The 19,511-nt window shown below is 34.9% G+C and overlaps 1 protein-coding gene across 7 annotated transcripts; it reads left to right on the forward strand.

Moving 5' to 3' along the window:
- Nucleotides 1-13,815: 13,815 nt before the first annotated feature.
- On the forward strand, nucleotides 13,816-19,041 carry LOC125590208 (zinc finger CCCH domain-containing protein 18-like). 7 transcript variants are annotated; one of them, XM_048763502.1, is made up of 8 exons: nucleotides 13,816-15,724; nucleotides 15,803-15,846; nucleotides 15,971-16,047; nucleotides 16,697-17,569; nucleotides 17,667-18,091; nucleotides 18,176-18,313; nucleotides 18,381-18,483; nucleotides 18,570-19,041. In XM_048763502.1, exons 4-8 carry the CDS (start codon nucleotides 16,725-16,727, stop codon nucleotides 18,664-18,666), a joined length of 1,608 nt encoding a protein of 535 aa, XP_048619459.1. In that variant the 5' UTR covers nucleotides 13,816-15,724; nucleotides 15,803-15,846; nucleotides 15,971-16,047; nucleotides 16,697-16,724; the 3' UTR covers nucleotides 18,667-19,041. The 7 variants fall into 7 exon arrangements, with proteins under 7 accessions (XP_048619459.1, XP_048619461.1, XP_048619458.1 ...); XM_048763504.1 differs by having other exon boundaries at nucleotides 16,700-17,569; XM_048763501.1 differs by having other exon boundaries at nucleotides 15,803-16,047.
- The last annotated feature ends 470 nt before the right edge of the window (nucleotides 19,042-19,511 follow it).

Genomic DNA, 19,511 nt, shown 5'->3' on the forward strand with positions numbered 1-19,511 from the left:
TTTTTATTTATCGAATTATTTTTATTATTTCGAAAGTGACGGGTGTCACACACCTATCCCTCTCCTTTATTACTGTCTCCTTTAAATTTCTAGCTAGACGTTTTAACTCTGCTGCAGACAAGCTTGCTAATTCTGCACTCTATATTGCTACTTCTTCTCCTCCCTAGTTATGGGGATTAAGCTTTTAATATATATATTTGTGTTCAAAAAAAAAAACTAGAAATATTTTTTTTCAGATACTCTACTTTTAAATTCTATTTTATTTTGATTTATATTTTATTCGAAATCTGCTTAAAACCCAATATATCCTAAATAAATATATTTATTTACATGCTATGTCATTAGACCTAAATTTTTTTTCTTATCTTTCATTTTTCGTCCTTTTTCTTTATATGTTCTTTTTTTCTTTCTTCTCTTTCATTCTTCAATCTAAATCTCTTGTTCTATCGAATTTTATTTTTTCTTTTTTATAAATTTATTTTTTCTTTCTCTTTCAATTTGTTTTCCTCTTGTTCTTTAACAAATATATTCTTCATCGAATCTCTTCTATTCCTTTATGCATTCTTCATTCTTCTTCTTTGATTTTTTTCTTTTATTTCGATCTATTTTTTTTTTCTTTTTCTGTTTTGTTGGTTTTTCTTCGTAATTTAGGATTCTTCTACGATTTCCTCCTATTCTTATTTGATTTTATCTCTTAAATCTAGCATGTTACATGATATATGAAAACTGTAAAAGTAAACTTCAACCAAGAAACAAAGTTTTACCAAGTTATACAATCGTTGAAGTACAACTTTGTAAAAATGTTGATATTGGTTAAATTAGGTAAAAAGGTTTACAAAGTTGTATCTCAACAATGGTACAACTTAGTAAAACTTTTTCCTAGTTTTACCAAGATGTACAATCGTTTAAGTACAACTTGGTAAAACTTTAAAACTTGTAAATTGTAAAACTTTGTAAAATTGTAAAACTATAAAAGTTGGTAAAATTTAGTATTTAGTAAAACTGTAAAACTAGGTGAAACTTGACCTCGATTATTGAGATCTAAAATTTTGAAATTTGAAATTTGATTCGGAGAAAAAATAAGGCAATCAGAATTATCTTATTTCATTAAAAAAAGAGTATATCAGAATAAGTAAGAGTATGAGCGATTTTTTTTTGCTCATTAAGAGCATTTGAGATTATTGCTCTTCAAATTACAGGTCAAATTACAAAGAGTTGAAGAGCATTCTTAAAGTTGCAAGAACACAAAGTATTATAAGAATTAACTCTTCTTATTAGATTTAGAAACTCTCTCAAAACTAAATCAATGTGTTTCTCTTTATGTTACATTGTAGGAACCGAAATTTGTACTGTCGATTTCCGTTGATTTAGGAAAGATAGGAAACCCTAAATTCCCAGAGGTCCCGAATATCTGCTAAAATACACGCCAAGCAATCAGGACACGAAAAACAGACTAAGTATGAAATTGATAAAACGAAAATAGAACAAGAAGGGTTTTTATTCCGAAGTTTCTTATGAGTGTTATAACAAGGTAAGAGCCGTGACCGCAAGTGCTGTCGGCCAGATCCCTAGTTCTAGCAACCTAAGACTGCGGAAAACCTAGTTGAGTCGCAGCTCGATAACAAAAACGGAAAGTTGCCTAAATGCCCTACGTGCTACGTTTTGCTCTTAGTAGACAAATTTTGTCCTTCTCCACCTTCGACTTCGATCCTCTTATATACTCCTTCTAAGGCGGTTTGCTTTTTCCCTTTCGACCCTCGGTCGAGTTTATCACTCCGCGGAAATATTCCATTTTTCTTCGATCTTGGTGTTTATCTTCGGAAACTTCACATTTATCCTCCAAACTTGACATTTATCTTCTTCAGGGTAACAAATGATAAACTGTCATCACGAATGAGCTTGATTTCGCATAAAATCATAAGTGAGCTATTTGCCGCGTTTTGGGCCCTTTCGAGCCGTTTTCCGACTTAGGCGTTTTTACGATTTTAAAAAAAAGAGCACTTTCGAAACAAGGTCGATTCCGAATAACATTCAAATTCCTCGTATAGCGTAGGAAATTCTAGGTGTTCAGCTAGCCGTTCCCGTTTTATACGATCAATCCGAATGTTATTCGAGAAATTGAGTTTGTGCGGTTTTTAAATCGCAAAGTTCCAACGGTACCTCTGATCGAGACGAAACAAGAACGACTTTGATACAATCTCGGGAGAGGAGTTACGAGGACGAGGTGAGGATGGATTCCGGTCGATCCCGCTCGGCCGTTCGCCAAACTGGATCAGTCCAGTTCGGCGAACGGCCGAGCTGAATCCCGTGGTTGATCCAGCTCGGCCATTTGCCGAACTGGAATGGTCCAGGTCGGCGAACGGTCGAGCTGAATCCCGTGGCTGATCCAGCTCGGCGAACGGCCGAGCTGAATCCCGTGGTCGATCCAGCTCGGCCGTTCGCCGACCTGGACTGGTTCATCTCGGCGAACGGCCGAGCTGAATTCCACAGACGATCCAGCTTGTCCGTTTCGATGAGCTGATCATTAGACCTTTGGTAGTTTTTTCCGTTCTTTTTCGACTCCTTCCGGCTTTTATGGAAGAGACGATTTTCTCGGGAAGTTTTCTGACGTTTATTTCGTCGTAACCGATTTTGACCCCAACAGTTAGCCCCCCCCCCCCCAGCTCGTTAGGATCGTGAGGTTCTTGAGAGTGGTTTAGACATGTTGAGTAAGTTACACGTAATCTAATGTCTGAAAATCCGAATATGAATAGTGAATCCTTCTGCCTATAAGTATGTGGAGTAAGTTTTCAAATTCTTTACTTGCTCATTTCAACAAAATTTCTTTCAAAGAAAATCCTTTGGTCTCTTCTCTCCCTTTAGTAAAGACAAATACTCTATCTTCCCCCCTTTTCTTTTTGTTTATTGAGAAAGAAAGATCATGTCTTCAAGGAAAAAAATCCTCCACCAAGCCTCATCACGACCGTTCCGTTCCCGATGGTTCCAGCTCGGGACATGTCGATGTTATGCCAAAGGTGGAGTTCTCGGCTGACTCGATCGATCCTGAGGAGATCGATGCATACTGGGCGGCTAGGGGGAAGTGAAACCTCCCGTTCCTGGGCTATGGGTTCCTTCTCCTTTTAAAGCCAACCCTGTGGCCGGCTGTCCGAGCAGGAGTTGTCCGAATGGGCTTGCGGCCATTAGACATTTCTGCAGAGTTTCTGAGTCAGTCGAGTTTCGCCTCCCAGAAGCTGGGGAAGTTGCACTATCTCCGCCCGAAGGCTAATTCATGTGCTATGAGGCGTACTCTATGCAGTGTCATCTATGGTTCCCTATCCCGGAGCTCATCGTACAGCTTCTCAACCGCTTCAACTTGTCGATCAACCAGGTTAACCCATGCGGTTTGCAGCACCTCGTTGGAATCTTGGTGCTGAGTTACAAACTGGGAATCACCCTTGACGCTGATCATCTCGAAGCTTTGGTTGAGCCCCGATGGTCTTCTTCGCTCATAGTCCAAGTGAGGCCTCGTTCAAACATGGTGATCATCTCGGGGTTCGTATCAAAATACCATTTTTGGAAGGAGCAGTTCTTCTTTGTCCGTGTTAGTGACACCTCCGTAGAAGCGAGCGCCATCCCTGTCTTTAGAACTGGATGGGGGCGAAGAGGTATTCTTGATTACGAACGTTTGCTATGTCTGGTTTTGAAGATGTTTGATCCTTACTCACTAGGTTTTCGTTTTACAGTGTCCAACACTTTCTATCGAGTTCCCGAGGGCTTTCTCACCGTCCGAGAGTTATTACGCGGATGTCCATGCTTTTGGGCAAACTTCACCCCGAAGCGGGTCCGTTGTGCTGTTCTGCTCCACCGTTCCCGGTTTCAGTCGGACCTGCCGACCGAAGAAGGGTCAGAGTCAAGCATGGATGGGTTTATTCCATATGTGCCTCGGACGAAGAGAGATAGGTCGAAGCCTTGCAAGGATAAACATCCTATGGTGGATGAAGACGCGGTGGACGGGCAGCTTTCTCCTGACAACATACTCAAGGACTATCTTGACAGTCAATTTAATCTCGACGGGTTGCTCGAATTTGACTTTCCTCCGACCGAGGGTGGATCCGGCGAAGTGCCAGAGTTTTCCAAGGCGGCGAGGATGGTCAATGGGGTAGGTTCTCATCTTTGAACATTCCCAGATTTTTTTTTTTGCCGAAGCTTTCTTGACTTCGATTATTTTCGCACGGCCATCTTATGATAAACTGAGCCCTCGACACGAGCAATAAAGAGGATCACATGGCTCGATTCAAGGCCGAGGTGCCGGATAAAGAGATTGCTCGTCTGAAAGATGTGTTGGAAAGTTCTTGTCGTTGTGAGAGAGAGTCGTTTGAGAATGGGGTCAACCATGCCTGTAGGCGAGGGAAGAGAGAGGTGGTAGAAGTTATGAAGAACCGTCATGATAAGTTCTCGTAAAAGTTTGGAGAGCTCCAAGGGCGTTACAAGGCACTTGCGGATTATCGCGAGTGTCGTGGAACCGTGGGTGGTTTGTATCTTACACAGTTCCCTGACTACTCGTTCACTGGGGAGTATGCGAAGCAGACCAGGCTTATGGCCGAGAAAGACAGAGGTTTTGCAATTTTTGAGGTTGACGAAAAGATTTGGGAGCAATGGGATCCAATTCCCGTTTCTCCTGATACGGTGGAGGCCGAGACGGGAGACCCTGGTGAGATGGGTGAAGTGAACCAGCCGGTGGCTCCACTTGATGTCAACGACTACTCGATCGGAAGGTCGATGAGTGGGAACTTCGATCTTGGCGATTGATTGTGATGTTTTCTGTGAGTCGTTCGGGAAAGTGTTCCCTTGACTTTGTAATTTTTTTTTGTTGTTTGTTTGTGTGCTGGCCCAGTATGGCCGTGTTTTTATGTAATGGGACTGGTCGTGTGTGGCTTCGAATCCATGCCGTTTCCCGTCTTTTGTGTTTGAACCATGCTTTTATAAAAAGGAGGTTTTTAAGAATGTTTGGATTTTTTGCTAACTATAAGGGGAACGGTCCGAGTTGTCATCTCGTCATTCGCCTCTTTTTGTAGATCGTCAAACTCGTTGCTCATCGAAACTTAGAGAGCGTTTTTGGTATAGACGAAGAGACATGCTTGCAGGATCTCGTATCTTTTCGATATCATGCCTTGAGACGTTAGAGACCAGTGTGCTAGGTTTAGGGTAAGACCTACATTTACTTTCGGTTAAAGGCTTTTGCGATGACTAATCGGCTTTTGTTTTCCCTGTTGCGATTTTAACCTGACTCCATTCCGCATTAAAGTCCGTGATATGTTCTCGGCTTATACGACTTGTATGGTAGGAATCGAGCATCTCTTCGAGGACAATTTTTAAGTCTCCCGAAAGTGCTGACCAAAATTTCGGATTTCTTTTATAGCGCGATATTTTATCCTAGTCGGATGTAAGAGGACCTATCCTCAGGATAAGTCTAAATGCGTTTGTTTAGAATGGCTAAAGTGCTTGGCAGGGCCAATCGACAAGCGTTTTTAATTTATAATCACGATCGGACTGGGAGCATGTTCTCGAAGATATAGGCGACGTCTCGCTTATTTTTTTGAGAACACACTTCATGTTTGTAACACTCCCGATCCAGAATAAGTAAAAGTTTAATTAGTTTGCCATGCACCAATCAAACAAGAACATGCACGGCGAACTAAAGAAGTCTAACCAGATCAAAGATACTACTACCACGTGCCCAAACATTTGATCCAAGGTTCCCGGATCAGATCCGAAATCCCAAGATCATATGTCCAAGAACGGGTTTCCTAGCGATTCCAAGTTAAGGCTTTGCAACCCAAGTTTGAAACCATTAGTTAGTTCGTCCCGGACTAGGACTAGTATCATATGGAATCCAAGCATTTAACAAACCTTTTCTTATTCATATATACTTTAAGTTCAACCACATCAAAACTTTATACATGCTCGGCCGATGTTCAAAACCATATCTTACATATTACAAAACGTACATGTTTACAAAAGGTAGCAAATCTGCACCAACAACTTTGTGCTCCTCCGATCCCAAATGGAACCTACTACGGGTTACCTGCAAAACAAAGAGTCTAATGAGCAACAATTTTGCTCAGTGAGTCGGGTTTCCTAACAATTATTTACCCCACCCCACCCCCCCATTATGCATCAAACATTAAGCAACAAGGATCAATTATATTAAGAAATATGCAAAGTCCATAACACATCCCTTCTTGCGCCCATTGACTCTAAACACAAAGTCTAAAAAGCCGATGGCCCGGATAACACACTTGCTGCATCGTCATGCAGCTACACGGTCGAGGGTAGCTAGCCCTATCACACGTGTCTTCACATCCTGCCCGGAACTAATTTTGGTAAGGCCCCGGACAAGGCACGGGCCTTGAGTGGACACCAATGACTCTCACGACACTCCACCCGAGTGTCGGACACTCAAGGATCAAGTCCGTGGATTTACGGGTTTCCCCGTTAAGATATGATCAAACATGTTATATTACCTGAGCCGAGGCCCAATCAATACAATGCAATGACATAACTATATGCAACACAACATCAATGTATCACAATCATTTTATACCCCTCGAGCCGAGGCCCGACGATATAACTCAATATCTTTCACAAAGATCAATCCTTATCATATCATTATATATCTAAACGCGCAACCTAGCAATGCATCAACCAATACTCTTGTTTTGCAGGCGCTAACCGCACACACAACACTCATAACCCATAACCGAGACTCACCTCAACACTTAGATGAAAGTTTCGGACTGGAAACGCTTCTATCTCGCGGTCGGCTTCACTTTGAACTTTTATCGGGAAAACTCTAGAACTTTAGAAATCTAAACACATGGCGGGTAGGATATGAAAGGAAAAGAAAGAAAAGAAAGCTAACTAAAAAAAAGAAAAGAATGAAAAGAAATCTAAACACATGGCCTATGGTCGGGTTTTTAAAAGTGGAGAATGAACTAAGGGGGTGGTCTGCTATTTATAGGCTGGAGAATGATCTCATGGGAGGGTTTTGGTCGTGAATGACAAGCAGGAGGTGTCTCTGCCTCCCAAACCAACCAATAGGAGACAGCTTGGTCTCTTAGCCACAATTTTGGCCAATAAAACCAAGCTTTGTGGCTAGCCACCAAAGCGTCCAATAGAAATGAGACAAGAACTGCTTGGAGGTGATCCAGTCAAGGAGAAGCACATGTCCAGCTGCTTGAAGGAGGTAAGCAAGCAGCTGCATCTTCCGGAAACTTCCAAACACGCTTAGCACGTCGTAGATGGGCCCGAATGGGCCGTATTTCAATACCGAACGTGTGATAAGCTGATCCGAGCTGGCGGGAATGTTTCTCCTTGACAAAAACCTATATTTATTAGACCAAAACATTTCTAAAATAATTCTAAGATCATTCCTATCTTAGGGCCCTATAATAAATTTTCGATTAATTTTTTCTTCCGACTAGGACGTTCTAGGCCGAACCGCGAGCATTTTCAATCCACTAAACTTCCCAAAGAATTTATTTCACTAAACTTCCCAAAGAATTTATTTCTTCAGATGGAAAACTATTCTAAGACTTTCTACATTTTTCTTATGTACCTTGGGATCCACAACCATCCACGGGAAAAGATCAATCCGACTTCCACTTACTTGAGTAATTTTTTCGGTTGTTACATGATTTTTCCTTGTCTGCGTTTTACTCTTTAAAGAGGGTTGTTACATTCTCCCCCTCTCAATAGAATTCGTCCCGAATTCTTAGTGGTTTGATGTTCCACCCATCTGATCTTCATCATCTTCAAAAAACTGTTCAGGATGAGTTGCTCTAAACCTCTCTTCATGTTCCCATGTCACAATTACTCGGCGCTGTTTTCCCCAAAATACTTGCACTTGAGGAATCTCTCGATTCTTCAGTTTTCTTATTTGTCTTTCTCCGATTCGAAGTGGTCCTTCAGGGTAAGTGAGGTTGGAACGAAGGTTTTCTACTCGTTGCGGCTATACTTCGGTATCTCGTATATGCCTTCTTAACATTGAGACATGGAAAACTGGGTGAAGTGCCATATCTGATGGTAACTCTAATCGATAGGCTACTTCTCCAACCCGTTGAATCACTCGGTATGGTCCTATATATCAAGTGGCTAACTTTCTCACTTTTCCGAATCGATCTCTCCCTTTCTGTGCAGCCACCTTCAAATATACCCAATCACCAACTTGAAATATTACTTCACGTCTATTCTGATCGGCATACTTCTTCTTCCTGTCTTGAGCTTTCTTCATATTCTCCCGGACAATCTTTAACTTTTCTGTTGTTTCATCTACTACATCTGGTCCTAACATATGTCTTTCTCCAATTTCAGCCCAACATGGTGTGCGGCCAGGTCGTCCATATAATGCCTCATAAGGGGACATCCCAATACTTGCATGGTAACTGTTGTTATAAGAAAACTCAACCAAAGGCAAGTATTGTTCCCATGTACCTGACCAGTCTAAAACACACATCCTTAACAAATCTTCCAAGGTTCTGATTGTTCGCTCCGTCTGCCCGTCAGTTTCAGGGTGAAATGCTGTACTCATATGAAGATCAGTCCCCAATACTTGCTGGAAAGCTCTCCAGAATTGAGCCGTAAATCTTAGGTCACGATCAGATACTATGTTGGCAGGAACTCCGTGTAATCGTACTATCTCCTTTAAGTAAAGTTATGCCAGTACTTCTACCTTGTCAACAATTCTAATGGGTAGAAAGTGAGCAGTCTTAGTTAGTCGGTCTACCACCACCCATATAGTATCATTCCCTCTCCCTGGGACTCGAGGTAGTCCCGTTACAAAATCCGTAGCCACTGACTCCCACTTCCAATCTGGGATTGGTAGGCTTTGGAATAATCCTCCCGACACTTGATGGTCAGCTTTAATTTGTTGGCAGGTCTGGCACTGAGCTACCCACTTAGCAACTGATCATTTGATTCCTGGCCAGTGATAGTATCGACGTATATCCTGGTACATCTTGGTGCTTCCACCTGGGTTTGATATGACTTTACCCTTGCCAGTGATTGAAGCTTTCGGAATCTCTGGTCTGGTGGTCGAATTTTTGGTTATTTGCTCCGGCGGTGAGTTTTGCAGAAGCTATTAACTAAATATGACGATTACACACAGAAACGTTATCAGCCCAAATAAATGTAAGACAAAGCCCAGTTGAAAACCATAAAAGTCCAAATAAAACAAACGTAAGTCCAGCTGGTGGATTCAGATTTTGTAACGAACAAAGCCCATAAGATTTTAATAAATGAAGTGATGCGTTTTAGGTAAGCGGGACACGTGTCACGATTAAAACACTTGAATTTCTGACATGTCTGCTGAGATGGACAGCCTAGGAGTGAAGCAAAGTGTACTTATAATTAGATTGAATATCTATATTACATTATATAAATTGATAAGATACATATAAATACATATGATACTATATAAACAATTATAAAAACGGTTTTTATTATGTTTATATTAGTAGTGAATAAAATAAATCTTAGATTTTAGAAAACCAGTTAATCTAAACTTAATAATATTAATTAAATTCACTCATTCATTATATATATATAGTATAAAAATGTATCAAATGAATGCAAAACAGTCAAATATATAATTCTAAAAAATTCCAATCATTTTTCAATGAGAATGTGATATCATATATGCGTTATCACTTTTAGAAATGATTAAAAAAAATTATATTTTAAAACATAAAAATTATATGGTAAGTTATTTAAACGTAAATTAATCAAGAAAAAGTTTATTTAATTCATCTAACAATATAAACAGATGAATTAACATTATTATATGGTAAGTCATTTAATTTATTATATGGTAAGTCATTTAATTATATTAATCAAACTATTTTTCACAAGATTTTTCTAGAGTTAATACTCTATTAATATAATTCATATAGTTTGGATTATAATAAAATTAGCATGCTTATTTTTAATAAGAAAAATATGTTTGTTGTTTTCTTGGTATTTTAATATTCTTATGTATTTAATTTTTATTTGTTTGTCGAGGTACATGTACTTTTTCTGTTACTATAAATGTGAACTAATTAGTTTTATGTGTTTTTAAAATGTTAAGATAAATATAGTAAGGAAGTTCAATAAAAATGATTATCTCCACAATTTTTAAAGTCAAAGATGAAAAATATAATATAAATTGAAATTAAAAAAAAATTATTTAAAAATTAATAATATGTATTTTTTACTCTATAATAAACTTTTAAAATGTACGAGAATAAAATTTTAACAAAATTTATACAAATAAAAACATTTTATTTCATATAATATTGGATCTCACATTAATATTAAGTATGTATGCCTAAAATAATGACATTTGATTATTTAAAAATAGTAATATTATTATTTTTTCTTATTTGTTAATCAGATTTAATTAATATAGATGTGTTTTAATTTAATTTAAAATAAATTAAAACAATAATTTTAAAAGATATGTAAACTATGATTAGTTTTAAGGAAGAATTTTTTTTCTTAACCCATTTGAGTTTTATGTTAAACACTAAATTAAAAAACTGAGTGAGAAAGTGTGATTTGGAACAAATTATAAGAAAAATTGCTTAAACTATCATTTTTCTAATATACGTTTTTTGGGGAAATTTCATGTTTACCACTTTCATGATACCACTTTTCATTTTTACCACCACTAAAAGGACATTTTCAAAAATATCTTCTTCATTAAGTGGTAAAAGACTCTTATACCCTTGTTCTATCTATATATAATAAATTATTATTTAAATAAATATAAAATAAATAAAAAAAGTAAAAAAGCTGCCCAATTGTTCCAGTCTTTTTTTATCTCATCCACCATCTCATGTGACTTAATTTTAAGATTAATTCTAAGCCTCTCCTAAAAAAACTGTCCAATTGTTCTACTCTTCAAAAGCTTTGTGTAGCCAGATCTTACACAAATATGACTGTCATTGTATACATTCACCATTAACTTGTTTCAGTCTCTCTCAAAAGAACAATAGACCCTCCAATGACACTTTTCTTCTACATGTTGTGTATAGTGGGCACCAAGCCGATCAAATGAAGACTTGTAGAACTTAATATCATATTGTGTTTTCAAATAATACTTGAAAACAACATACTTGAACTCCTCAGCAGTGTTAAAAATCTTTCCTAGCGCAAGAATGTCATCAGGCCAGTAGTTGAATTGCCTACCTTCTTCTTCCACATCATGATCATCGTCCCAAATATCATCGCTACTGTCATCGTTAGCATCATACAAATCATCTCCATCTTCTTGTGCAGCAGCTTCAAAGTGAGAAGACAAGTTAGTCTCTTCAACGTCTACTTCGAATAACTTATTCTCTTTATATCCAGCTCTATCTTCAACTATAACCTCACAATCATCTCCCTCAACAGATGAAGAAGAATCCGACTCTACAACCACCTCTTCATTATGAATCTCCTATTCTTCAACAATATTAGTTACTCTTTTTTCAGCAACAACATGCCTATAACAAAAATTAATGTACTTAAATCAAACAAAAAAATTACTGAACTCAGACATGATACAACAGAGATTAGGTGGTTACCTTTCAATCTCTGTCGAATTAGGAATTGTGGGCTCGGCATAAAGAGGTGGTGCCCTCTGAACCGGAAGTTTATTCCGTTTTCCACTAGGGTTTCCGAAAAACGTTTTCACCATACTCTGATTTGAAATTGCTCTGAGAAAATCAATTTTAGGGTTTTTGAGTTTTGAAAGCAAAAGCCGTTCCCTTTCTCCTTTTTTTTTAATTATAATTAACACCTCTAACATGAGTTAACTGTCTGATTTATTAAAGTCTGATTTTGCATATTACGATGAAACAATCAGACTATCGTTTTCTAAAACTTCTATTTTACCGGCATAAAAAGCAGAGAGGAACACAATTTTATTAGGTTGTGAAAACAGTTTTAGTTTCGTTCTTTTCCCAAGAGATTGATAAAGCTTTCCACCCACGACAAACTGAACTTCGACTAATTAGAATATCAATGTCTTATCATCCAAGAAACAATTGAAACTACAATAAATTCGTTGAAAATAAAAAAAAACACTCATCATAAGCTTTTGCATGTCGTTTTTCGGGTCTATCAACTCATAGCAAAACAATCATCTTTAATACCAATCAAACATAAACTTTTTAAAAAAAAAAATTACACCTAACTTTGTAAAAGAAAAAACTTTCACTTAAAACCAGCGTTTGAAAAACTAAACCAGACGTATTTCAAATAATAATATTAAAAACTAAACCAGACTTTTTCTTGGTATTGTCACTAGATGGCTGGTCCGACTGGTCTAATTGTTTCAATCAAATTTTAATAGTGTTGATATACTTTCAATATATGTAATTACTAAGTGTTTTGTCCACACATGCCAACATAATCTTATTACAAATACTTATTATTTTATATCTTATTAAATTAAAAGATCAGCATAATAAGTTATTATTTATGTTCCAAAAAAAATAATTTAAACAACAAATTATTTATGATGGCAAAGTTTTGTATCTATCAATATATTTTTATTATTGTGCTATATTATTTTCCAGATAATAAGATAATATATATAATAATTAACTTACTTTTTAAAATATGTTTTTATTATTGTGTTATATTATTTTCAGATAATAACACAATATGTATAATAATTATCTTACTTTTTAAAATATGCTTTTCGCAATTTATTTTATTAAATTATAAAAGTTAAATAATATAACAGATAAATCAAATATAATAGTATAAAACTCGTTTTAATTATATAATAAATTAAATTTAAAGTTTTACTAATGGTATAAACGATATTAGCCTGTCTAAGTTTAAACGTGAGAGCTCGTTTAAGAAAAATCAATTCACAAATAATAGTATACTAGGTGATTTTCCCGTGCTCATGCACGGGTATAAATATTTACAAAATAAATATACTATAATAATTGATTGTTATTTATTTTTAATTTTAAATTAATTTATAATTTGTAGGCACAATTTATATTAATAATATTATATTACTTTAATTAGACATATGATTTTAGATATGTTATATCTAGTTGGTTTTGTTGTTTTTTAGAGTCGATTTAGTTATCATTTGGGTATATTAGATTTCATCTATTTCTCTGAATTCAACTATAATATTTTTTATTTTAAATCTATTTAAATTATGATTAATTTTTGTATTTTAATTTACGTTGGTTGTTGGCTTAGATATGTAAATATAGTTGAGGAATATTATGTATAATTTAAGACGTTCGGGTATATTAGATTGCATCTATTTCTCTGAATTCAACTATAATATTTTTTTATTTTAAATATATTAAAACTATGATTAATTTTTTTGTTTTCATTTACGTTGGTTGTTGGCTTAAATATGTACATATATTCGAGGAAGATTATGTATAACTTAAGATATATTGATCTTAGAATAAAATATAAAATAAACTAAAGTGTCTGATTCCAAATTATGTAATTTAATATAACGATAATATTCTACAGTCTCATGCATGTATATAAATTTTACAAAAAAACTAAATTATAACAGTTGGTTAATATTTTATTTTCATTTGATAATATGTTTTTAGTCATCCTATAATTTACATTTATAAAATAAATTATTATTATAAAATTATATATTCTTATTGTAGTTAAATATATGATTTTAGATATAAGTTGGATTACTCGAGTCACTCATGTTGTGAGTATATAGAGTTATATATATTTTTTCAAATTCAAACTGAAGTATAATTGCTTTTATTATAATTAAGTAAAATCAAATTAATTTTATTTATCGTTTAAATGTGAATGTATTTTCATAATATTTATCAAATTATATGTTGATATTTTTTAAAAAAATATCAGAAAATAAAGCGATGATCAATATGAAGTTACATATATAAGTAACTAATACATTTTTGGAAACTCATGAACACATATCAATATTTACAATAATTAAACTAAAATTTATTTTAAATAATCTCAAAAATGAGAATTCATATTTTCTTTGGTATTTTAAGTATAGTCATATTAAGTTCCACAAACATAAAAACATAAACTTAAAAAAAAAATATAATATTATGAAAACAAATAATTTTAATAATGATAAAAAAATATAATATAATTACCTCGTTAAAGTATATAGTGTTATGTTATTTCAAAGTATTTTATAATTATTTGATCAAAAGATGTTTATTGTTAATTTGTTTTTTTAATATTTCTTAAAAATAAGCAGTTTAAAAATATTGTGTGATTGTATTTTAAAAATCATATTATATAAGTACAAATATAATTTATAGATTTTTTTTGCTGTAATTGAAAGATATTATACTCAACTAAATATATAAAAAATAAATAAAACATTTTAATACTACTAATTATAAACTATTTTTAGTCAATTAAACATATATCAGTTTATGTTACATAATTATTTTATGTAATCATCTAAGAAAATATATAGATATATAAAAAATATTTCTATTACTTTGAAAATATATATTTTTGTATTGTTTAAATTTATGTATATATGATAGTATATATATATATATATGATAATAGTTGAAAGGGTTGAGTTAGTCGTTTAAATAACCACATTAAATCATGTAAAGTTATTTTCTCGATACTATAATAATATATAGCAAATATGTATAACAAAGAGGAAACAAACTATAAAAAGAAAAAAAAATAGTTTGCAAACGAAAGACATGGATATTGGTCAAATTAAAAATTATCATTTATATATTCAAATTAATCAAATTATGTTTTGTATATAGTTAAATTGGGTTTTATGGTTGATAGGCGTCCGCACAACATTTAAACTGGTTTGGACGGTTTAATGTAAATCTAAGTTTTATTACAATTCGGATTTGGTTAATTAAAAGTCTCATTGTTGGTCCGGTCTAACAAACCGAACCAGTTCGATTTTTAAAACATTATTTTAATTATCGTTTTTATCTATTTTGAATTAGATTCCACAAAAGAACAAATCCCGCTTTCAAAACGCAGATAAAATCTTATAGTTATTATGATTACGAGTTTTATAAAATATTGGTAAATCGTAATCCCTGGTCATATCAAGTTCATCAACTGGATATACGCTACGGTCACGACTATCTTAATATGCATTATCCTTATCCAAAAACACAATTTGCGCGCCACATGTACATATAATACAAAACAGTTTTTAAGAAAAAAAAATACAAAACAGTTGAATCCTGAAGCGTGAAATATGAACCGTGCATTAAATAAAAGAAATTCAAAACCACCAAAAGTTTCTGATCTGACGGTTAATTCTTAACTGTGATTTAACGTAATTAAAAAGTCTTAAAATCCCAAGGTTTATTCCTCCAACTAAGTCCCGATATTTGCTGTAACCATATGGAATGGAACTAGTTGTCAAAGAAAGCTTTTATTTAAAAAAGAAACAACTCGCAACAAGAATTGGTTTAATTTACAATAATCAAATTAATATGTACCTAGGAGGCTAGGACTTATCGTTTCTTCTCTCTACCATCCATGATTCCGTGAGAGATCTTATTCCGTTTTACAGTTACTGTAAGTCTGCAAAGATTAAGTAATTGCACGATCTCCCATTTGTTTTTATTCTACGTTTTCTATTTTCCATTTTTGGTTACCTTTGTTTTGTTCTTCTCTTTCGTTTGTGGTTCTCACGCTCTTATGATAATTAATTCAACAATGAAACTACAATGTGAGTTGTTTTATTCAATTAAGCCTTTGAGTTTTCTTCACGCACAGACCTATTCATTTTTCCTTTTATAAAATACAGGTTTGTCCCAGCGCCGGCACTGACCACAATTGTCATTAGTATTGGTACTTGTGATTAAGTGGTGTTCGATATTTCAAAGTTTTTTTTTCTCTCACATGAACAAAGATCATTAACTCTGTCTGATTTGTGTTAAACGCATTTACTTCTCACAATCATTTTCATTTACAGAAGCACATTGTCGAAGAGAAACGCTTAAGGCATATGAACACATGATCGAGGAAATTCACAAACAGATACATTAAAAGGTTAAACATCTAATTTTTTTGGTTTGTTCGTTACCGTTAATCTTAATATAAGAACACTTCTCCTTATTGCTTTCAGGTAATCCATTTTCTAGTTTTCTGAATCGCTGTTATTCTTCGATAGAGTTTAAATTATTGAAAGAAAGACTGTTTTTAGGGAAGATTTTTGCAACATATATATATTTTTTTTGAGTTTGCCAGTTTGTTCCTTAATAATATTCAAAAACATTTTGTCCAGAAAAAAAAAAAATACAAAAACCCAAAAGACTCGGATAACATACTAGTGGTTTACGATAAAAATGAACAGTTTTTGAGTTGTTTTAAATAAAGAGAAGAGTGGATGTTAAAATGCTTTTTCTGAAAGTAAATGGGAACTGTACTTTTCGAGGTCAAATGTTGTTTTGAACGTACAAGCATGACTTAGATCTAGCCTCGTTGTTTTTATCCATAACGTTGTCTGTTATCATTGACTTACAACGTAAATCCCATTTTTGTACCAATATTAACATGTGCGGTTTTGAGCGAGTCTCACTCTTCTCCTTTTTTTGGTCTCAACTTGTCGTTATGTTACTTTTGATTCATCCATCCATATAAGTGTTTCACTAAAATTTTGTGGAAAAAATGATGAATTTTTGTATGATTTGCTTTGAAGAAGAAGTGATAAGACGATATTATTGGAGATGAATTTCACAGAATCGATGAACGTTGTGCACAGCAGAATCCAACAACTTGAACCTGAAAATGCATCAAAAATCATCGGTTATCTCTTGATGCAAGACCATGGGGACCTTGACATGATCCGTCTCGCCTTCTGTCCAGATTCTGTGATGCATTCCATGATCAACTTCGTGAAATACGAATTAGCTAAAGATCCTCGTTACAACAGCCCTCCTTCTGATCACGCTCCTACGCTTAGTTTCGGATCATTCACTGGTTCATCTATCCAGCCTCCCTCCGTTTCGGTTTCTCCTCCTCTGAGAACCGGTTATTGGGAGAACTCAACCGAGGTGGATTCGTTGCATAGCAATGTTCAGTTCTTGAACTTTGAGGATTCTATGACGAGCACTGAGTTCTCTAATGGCTTCTTCTCTCGAGATCATCAATGCTTGCCTTTAAGAACAAGCAGGAGATCACCAAGTTTACCCGAGTTTCCAGTAAAAATATGTCATTACTTCAACAAAGGGTACTGCAAACATGGCAACAACTGCCGGTATTTCCACGGGCAGATCATACCGGAGAGAGAGGGTTTCTCTCAGATGTTTAATCCAAACAACATAAGTGATGAAGAACATGTTGTTTCTCCCGGATCACTTGAGAAACTAGAAGGAGAGATCATCGAGCTGCTCAAATCGAGAAGAGGCGCTCCCATTTCCATTGCTTCATTGCCAGTGATGTACTATGAAAAATACGCAAGGACCCTTCAAGCTGAAGGATATCTCACAGAGTCACAAAGACATGGCAAAGCTGGCTATAGCCTCACCAAGCTTCTTGCTCGCTTGAACAACACCATCCGCCTCATCGACAGGTTAGTTAGTGAGCTAGTTAAATAACGAGTTTTCGGGCCCATCTAAAGTTTTGTTTCATTGCTAATTCTTGTGAGCAAATGCTATCTGAATTTTCAGGCCTCATGGTCAGCATTCGGTTATATTAGCAGAAGATGTATCGAAGTTTGTGGAATACATGGGAGAGAGAAACGAACATGGAGCCATCCTTGCCGGTTCCAGGCAGATTTACTTGACCTTTCCAGCAGAGAGTAGTTTCACTGAACATGATGTCTCAAACTACTTCTCCAAATTCGGACTTGTTGAAGATGTGAGGATTCCTTGTCAACAGAAGAGAATGTTTGGATTTGTAACATTTGTTTACACAGAAAGCGTCAAACACATTCTCGCTAAAGGCAATCCTCATTTCATATGCGGGGCCCGTGTTCTCGTCAAGCCTTACCGGGAAAAATCACGCTCTAGTCGATACCTTGACAACAACAAGCCTCTTCACAGGATGCGGTATGGCTCTCAATACATTGACAGAGACTTGGAGATGAACACATGTTAGTAGCTATTAAACTCAAATTAGTTTACACTAATATTTTGTTTTATAGTTTTATTTAACTGTTTTCCTTTGGTGTCTAAAGTACCACCACGAGTTAGCGAGAGCTCAAGACTAATGAGGAATCAGTTTCTTGAGGAACATGAGCAATCAGTTTCGAAGTCTTTACCTACCAATTACTCTTATCTTGGCTTCTCCCAGGACTTCAGGATAACATCAGATGGTAAATATACTCTTTACTTATATTTCAGAAAACATAGATTCAATTGCCTAACATTTTTAATTTATAGCGGAGCAAGAGGAACAAGTAGGACGGTTGAGCTATCTGTTGGACTATTTGAACACTGAAGAAAATGTCATGAACATAACCACAAACTACAAAGACACTGACCGGTACAATGAATATGATCTTAACACACACATTTAGACCTTTCCTCTTTATTTGATTGATCATATGATGTTTTTTCCGCTTTGTTCAGGAGAATCCATTGTGATCCTTTGGACAACCAAGTCTTGAACCTACCAGAGAGTCCTTTTTCTTCCCTTTCTGGGAAGGAGATTTCGACAGTTACCTAGAGATGAAGAGATTAATATCTAACCAAAAGGGAGAAGAAGATAGGAACATAAAGGTTAGAGGAAATTCCCAAATATCTAATAATCATCAATCCGCAAAAAGAGTCTTCTTTATATTCTTCTTGCCCGGAAACCTTAGCATCATTAGCAATAACGCCTAAGAGATAAAAAAAAAGAGAGGTGACAGAAACTTTCTTTTACTACAGCATGAGCCAAGCAGAGACATAAAAGTACAGGGGTTACATTAATAATTGAAATCTTTCAGAAGGTTTACTTATCTGTTTTCACTCTCTCTTATCAACTTTATGATGCTGATAGATCATATCTCATTGTAACATATGACAATCATTCTAGTTTTAAAAACCAAGGTTTAATGTATGCTTATATAGTTTCTTCAAGTTTTAACTAGAAATTACTGCCATAAATATTAATATAGACTCTCGTCCATAAAAGACCAATACAAATAAATTACTGCCATCAATATTAATATAGACTCTCGTCCATAAAAGACCAATACAAATGGTTAGTTTGATGAAAGTAAAAGTAAAATACATGTTATTCTTCCATCATCTGCAATATCTAAACGCAAGTTTGGAACTAAATTATGATACGAGAACAAATACTGATACAATCAATAGGCTACACGCCCCGATTCAAAACAAGAGAAAAAATGTTATACTCTTCTAGACATCAAGTAAATTTTAAACTGATTATTGGAATTCAAGTGTTTTGTATTAAATACTAGGGCAGGTCCGCGCGTGTATCAGTTTTTATCAAATATACTCTCTCTGTTCCTAAATATAAGATGTTTAGGTAAAAACACGTATATTAAGAAAATCATTGTTTTG

Source organism: Brassica napus, chromosome C7 (genome assembly GCF_020379485.1).
Source record: "Brassica napus cultivar Da-Ae chromosome C7, Da-Ae, whole genome shotgun sequence".
Taxonomy (NCBI): Eukaryota; Viridiplantae; Streptophyta; class Magnoliopsida; order Brassicales; family Brassicaceae; genus Brassica; species Brassica napus.

Bases quoted from the DNA above. Each gene is read 5' to 3' on its own strand.
- LOC125590208 (XM_048763500.1), top strand. From the start codon at position 16,725: ATGAATTTCACAGAATCGATGAACGTTGTGCACAGCAGAATCCAACAA. The intron at 18,092-18,175 runs GTTAGTAGCTAT...TGGTGTCTAAAG, and splicing joins AGACTTGGAGATGAACACAT to TACCACCACGAGTTAGCGAG. The intron at 18,314-18,380 runs GTAAATATACTC...TTTAATTTATAG, and splicing joins CTTCAGGATAACATCAGATG to CGGAGCAAGAGGAACAAGTA.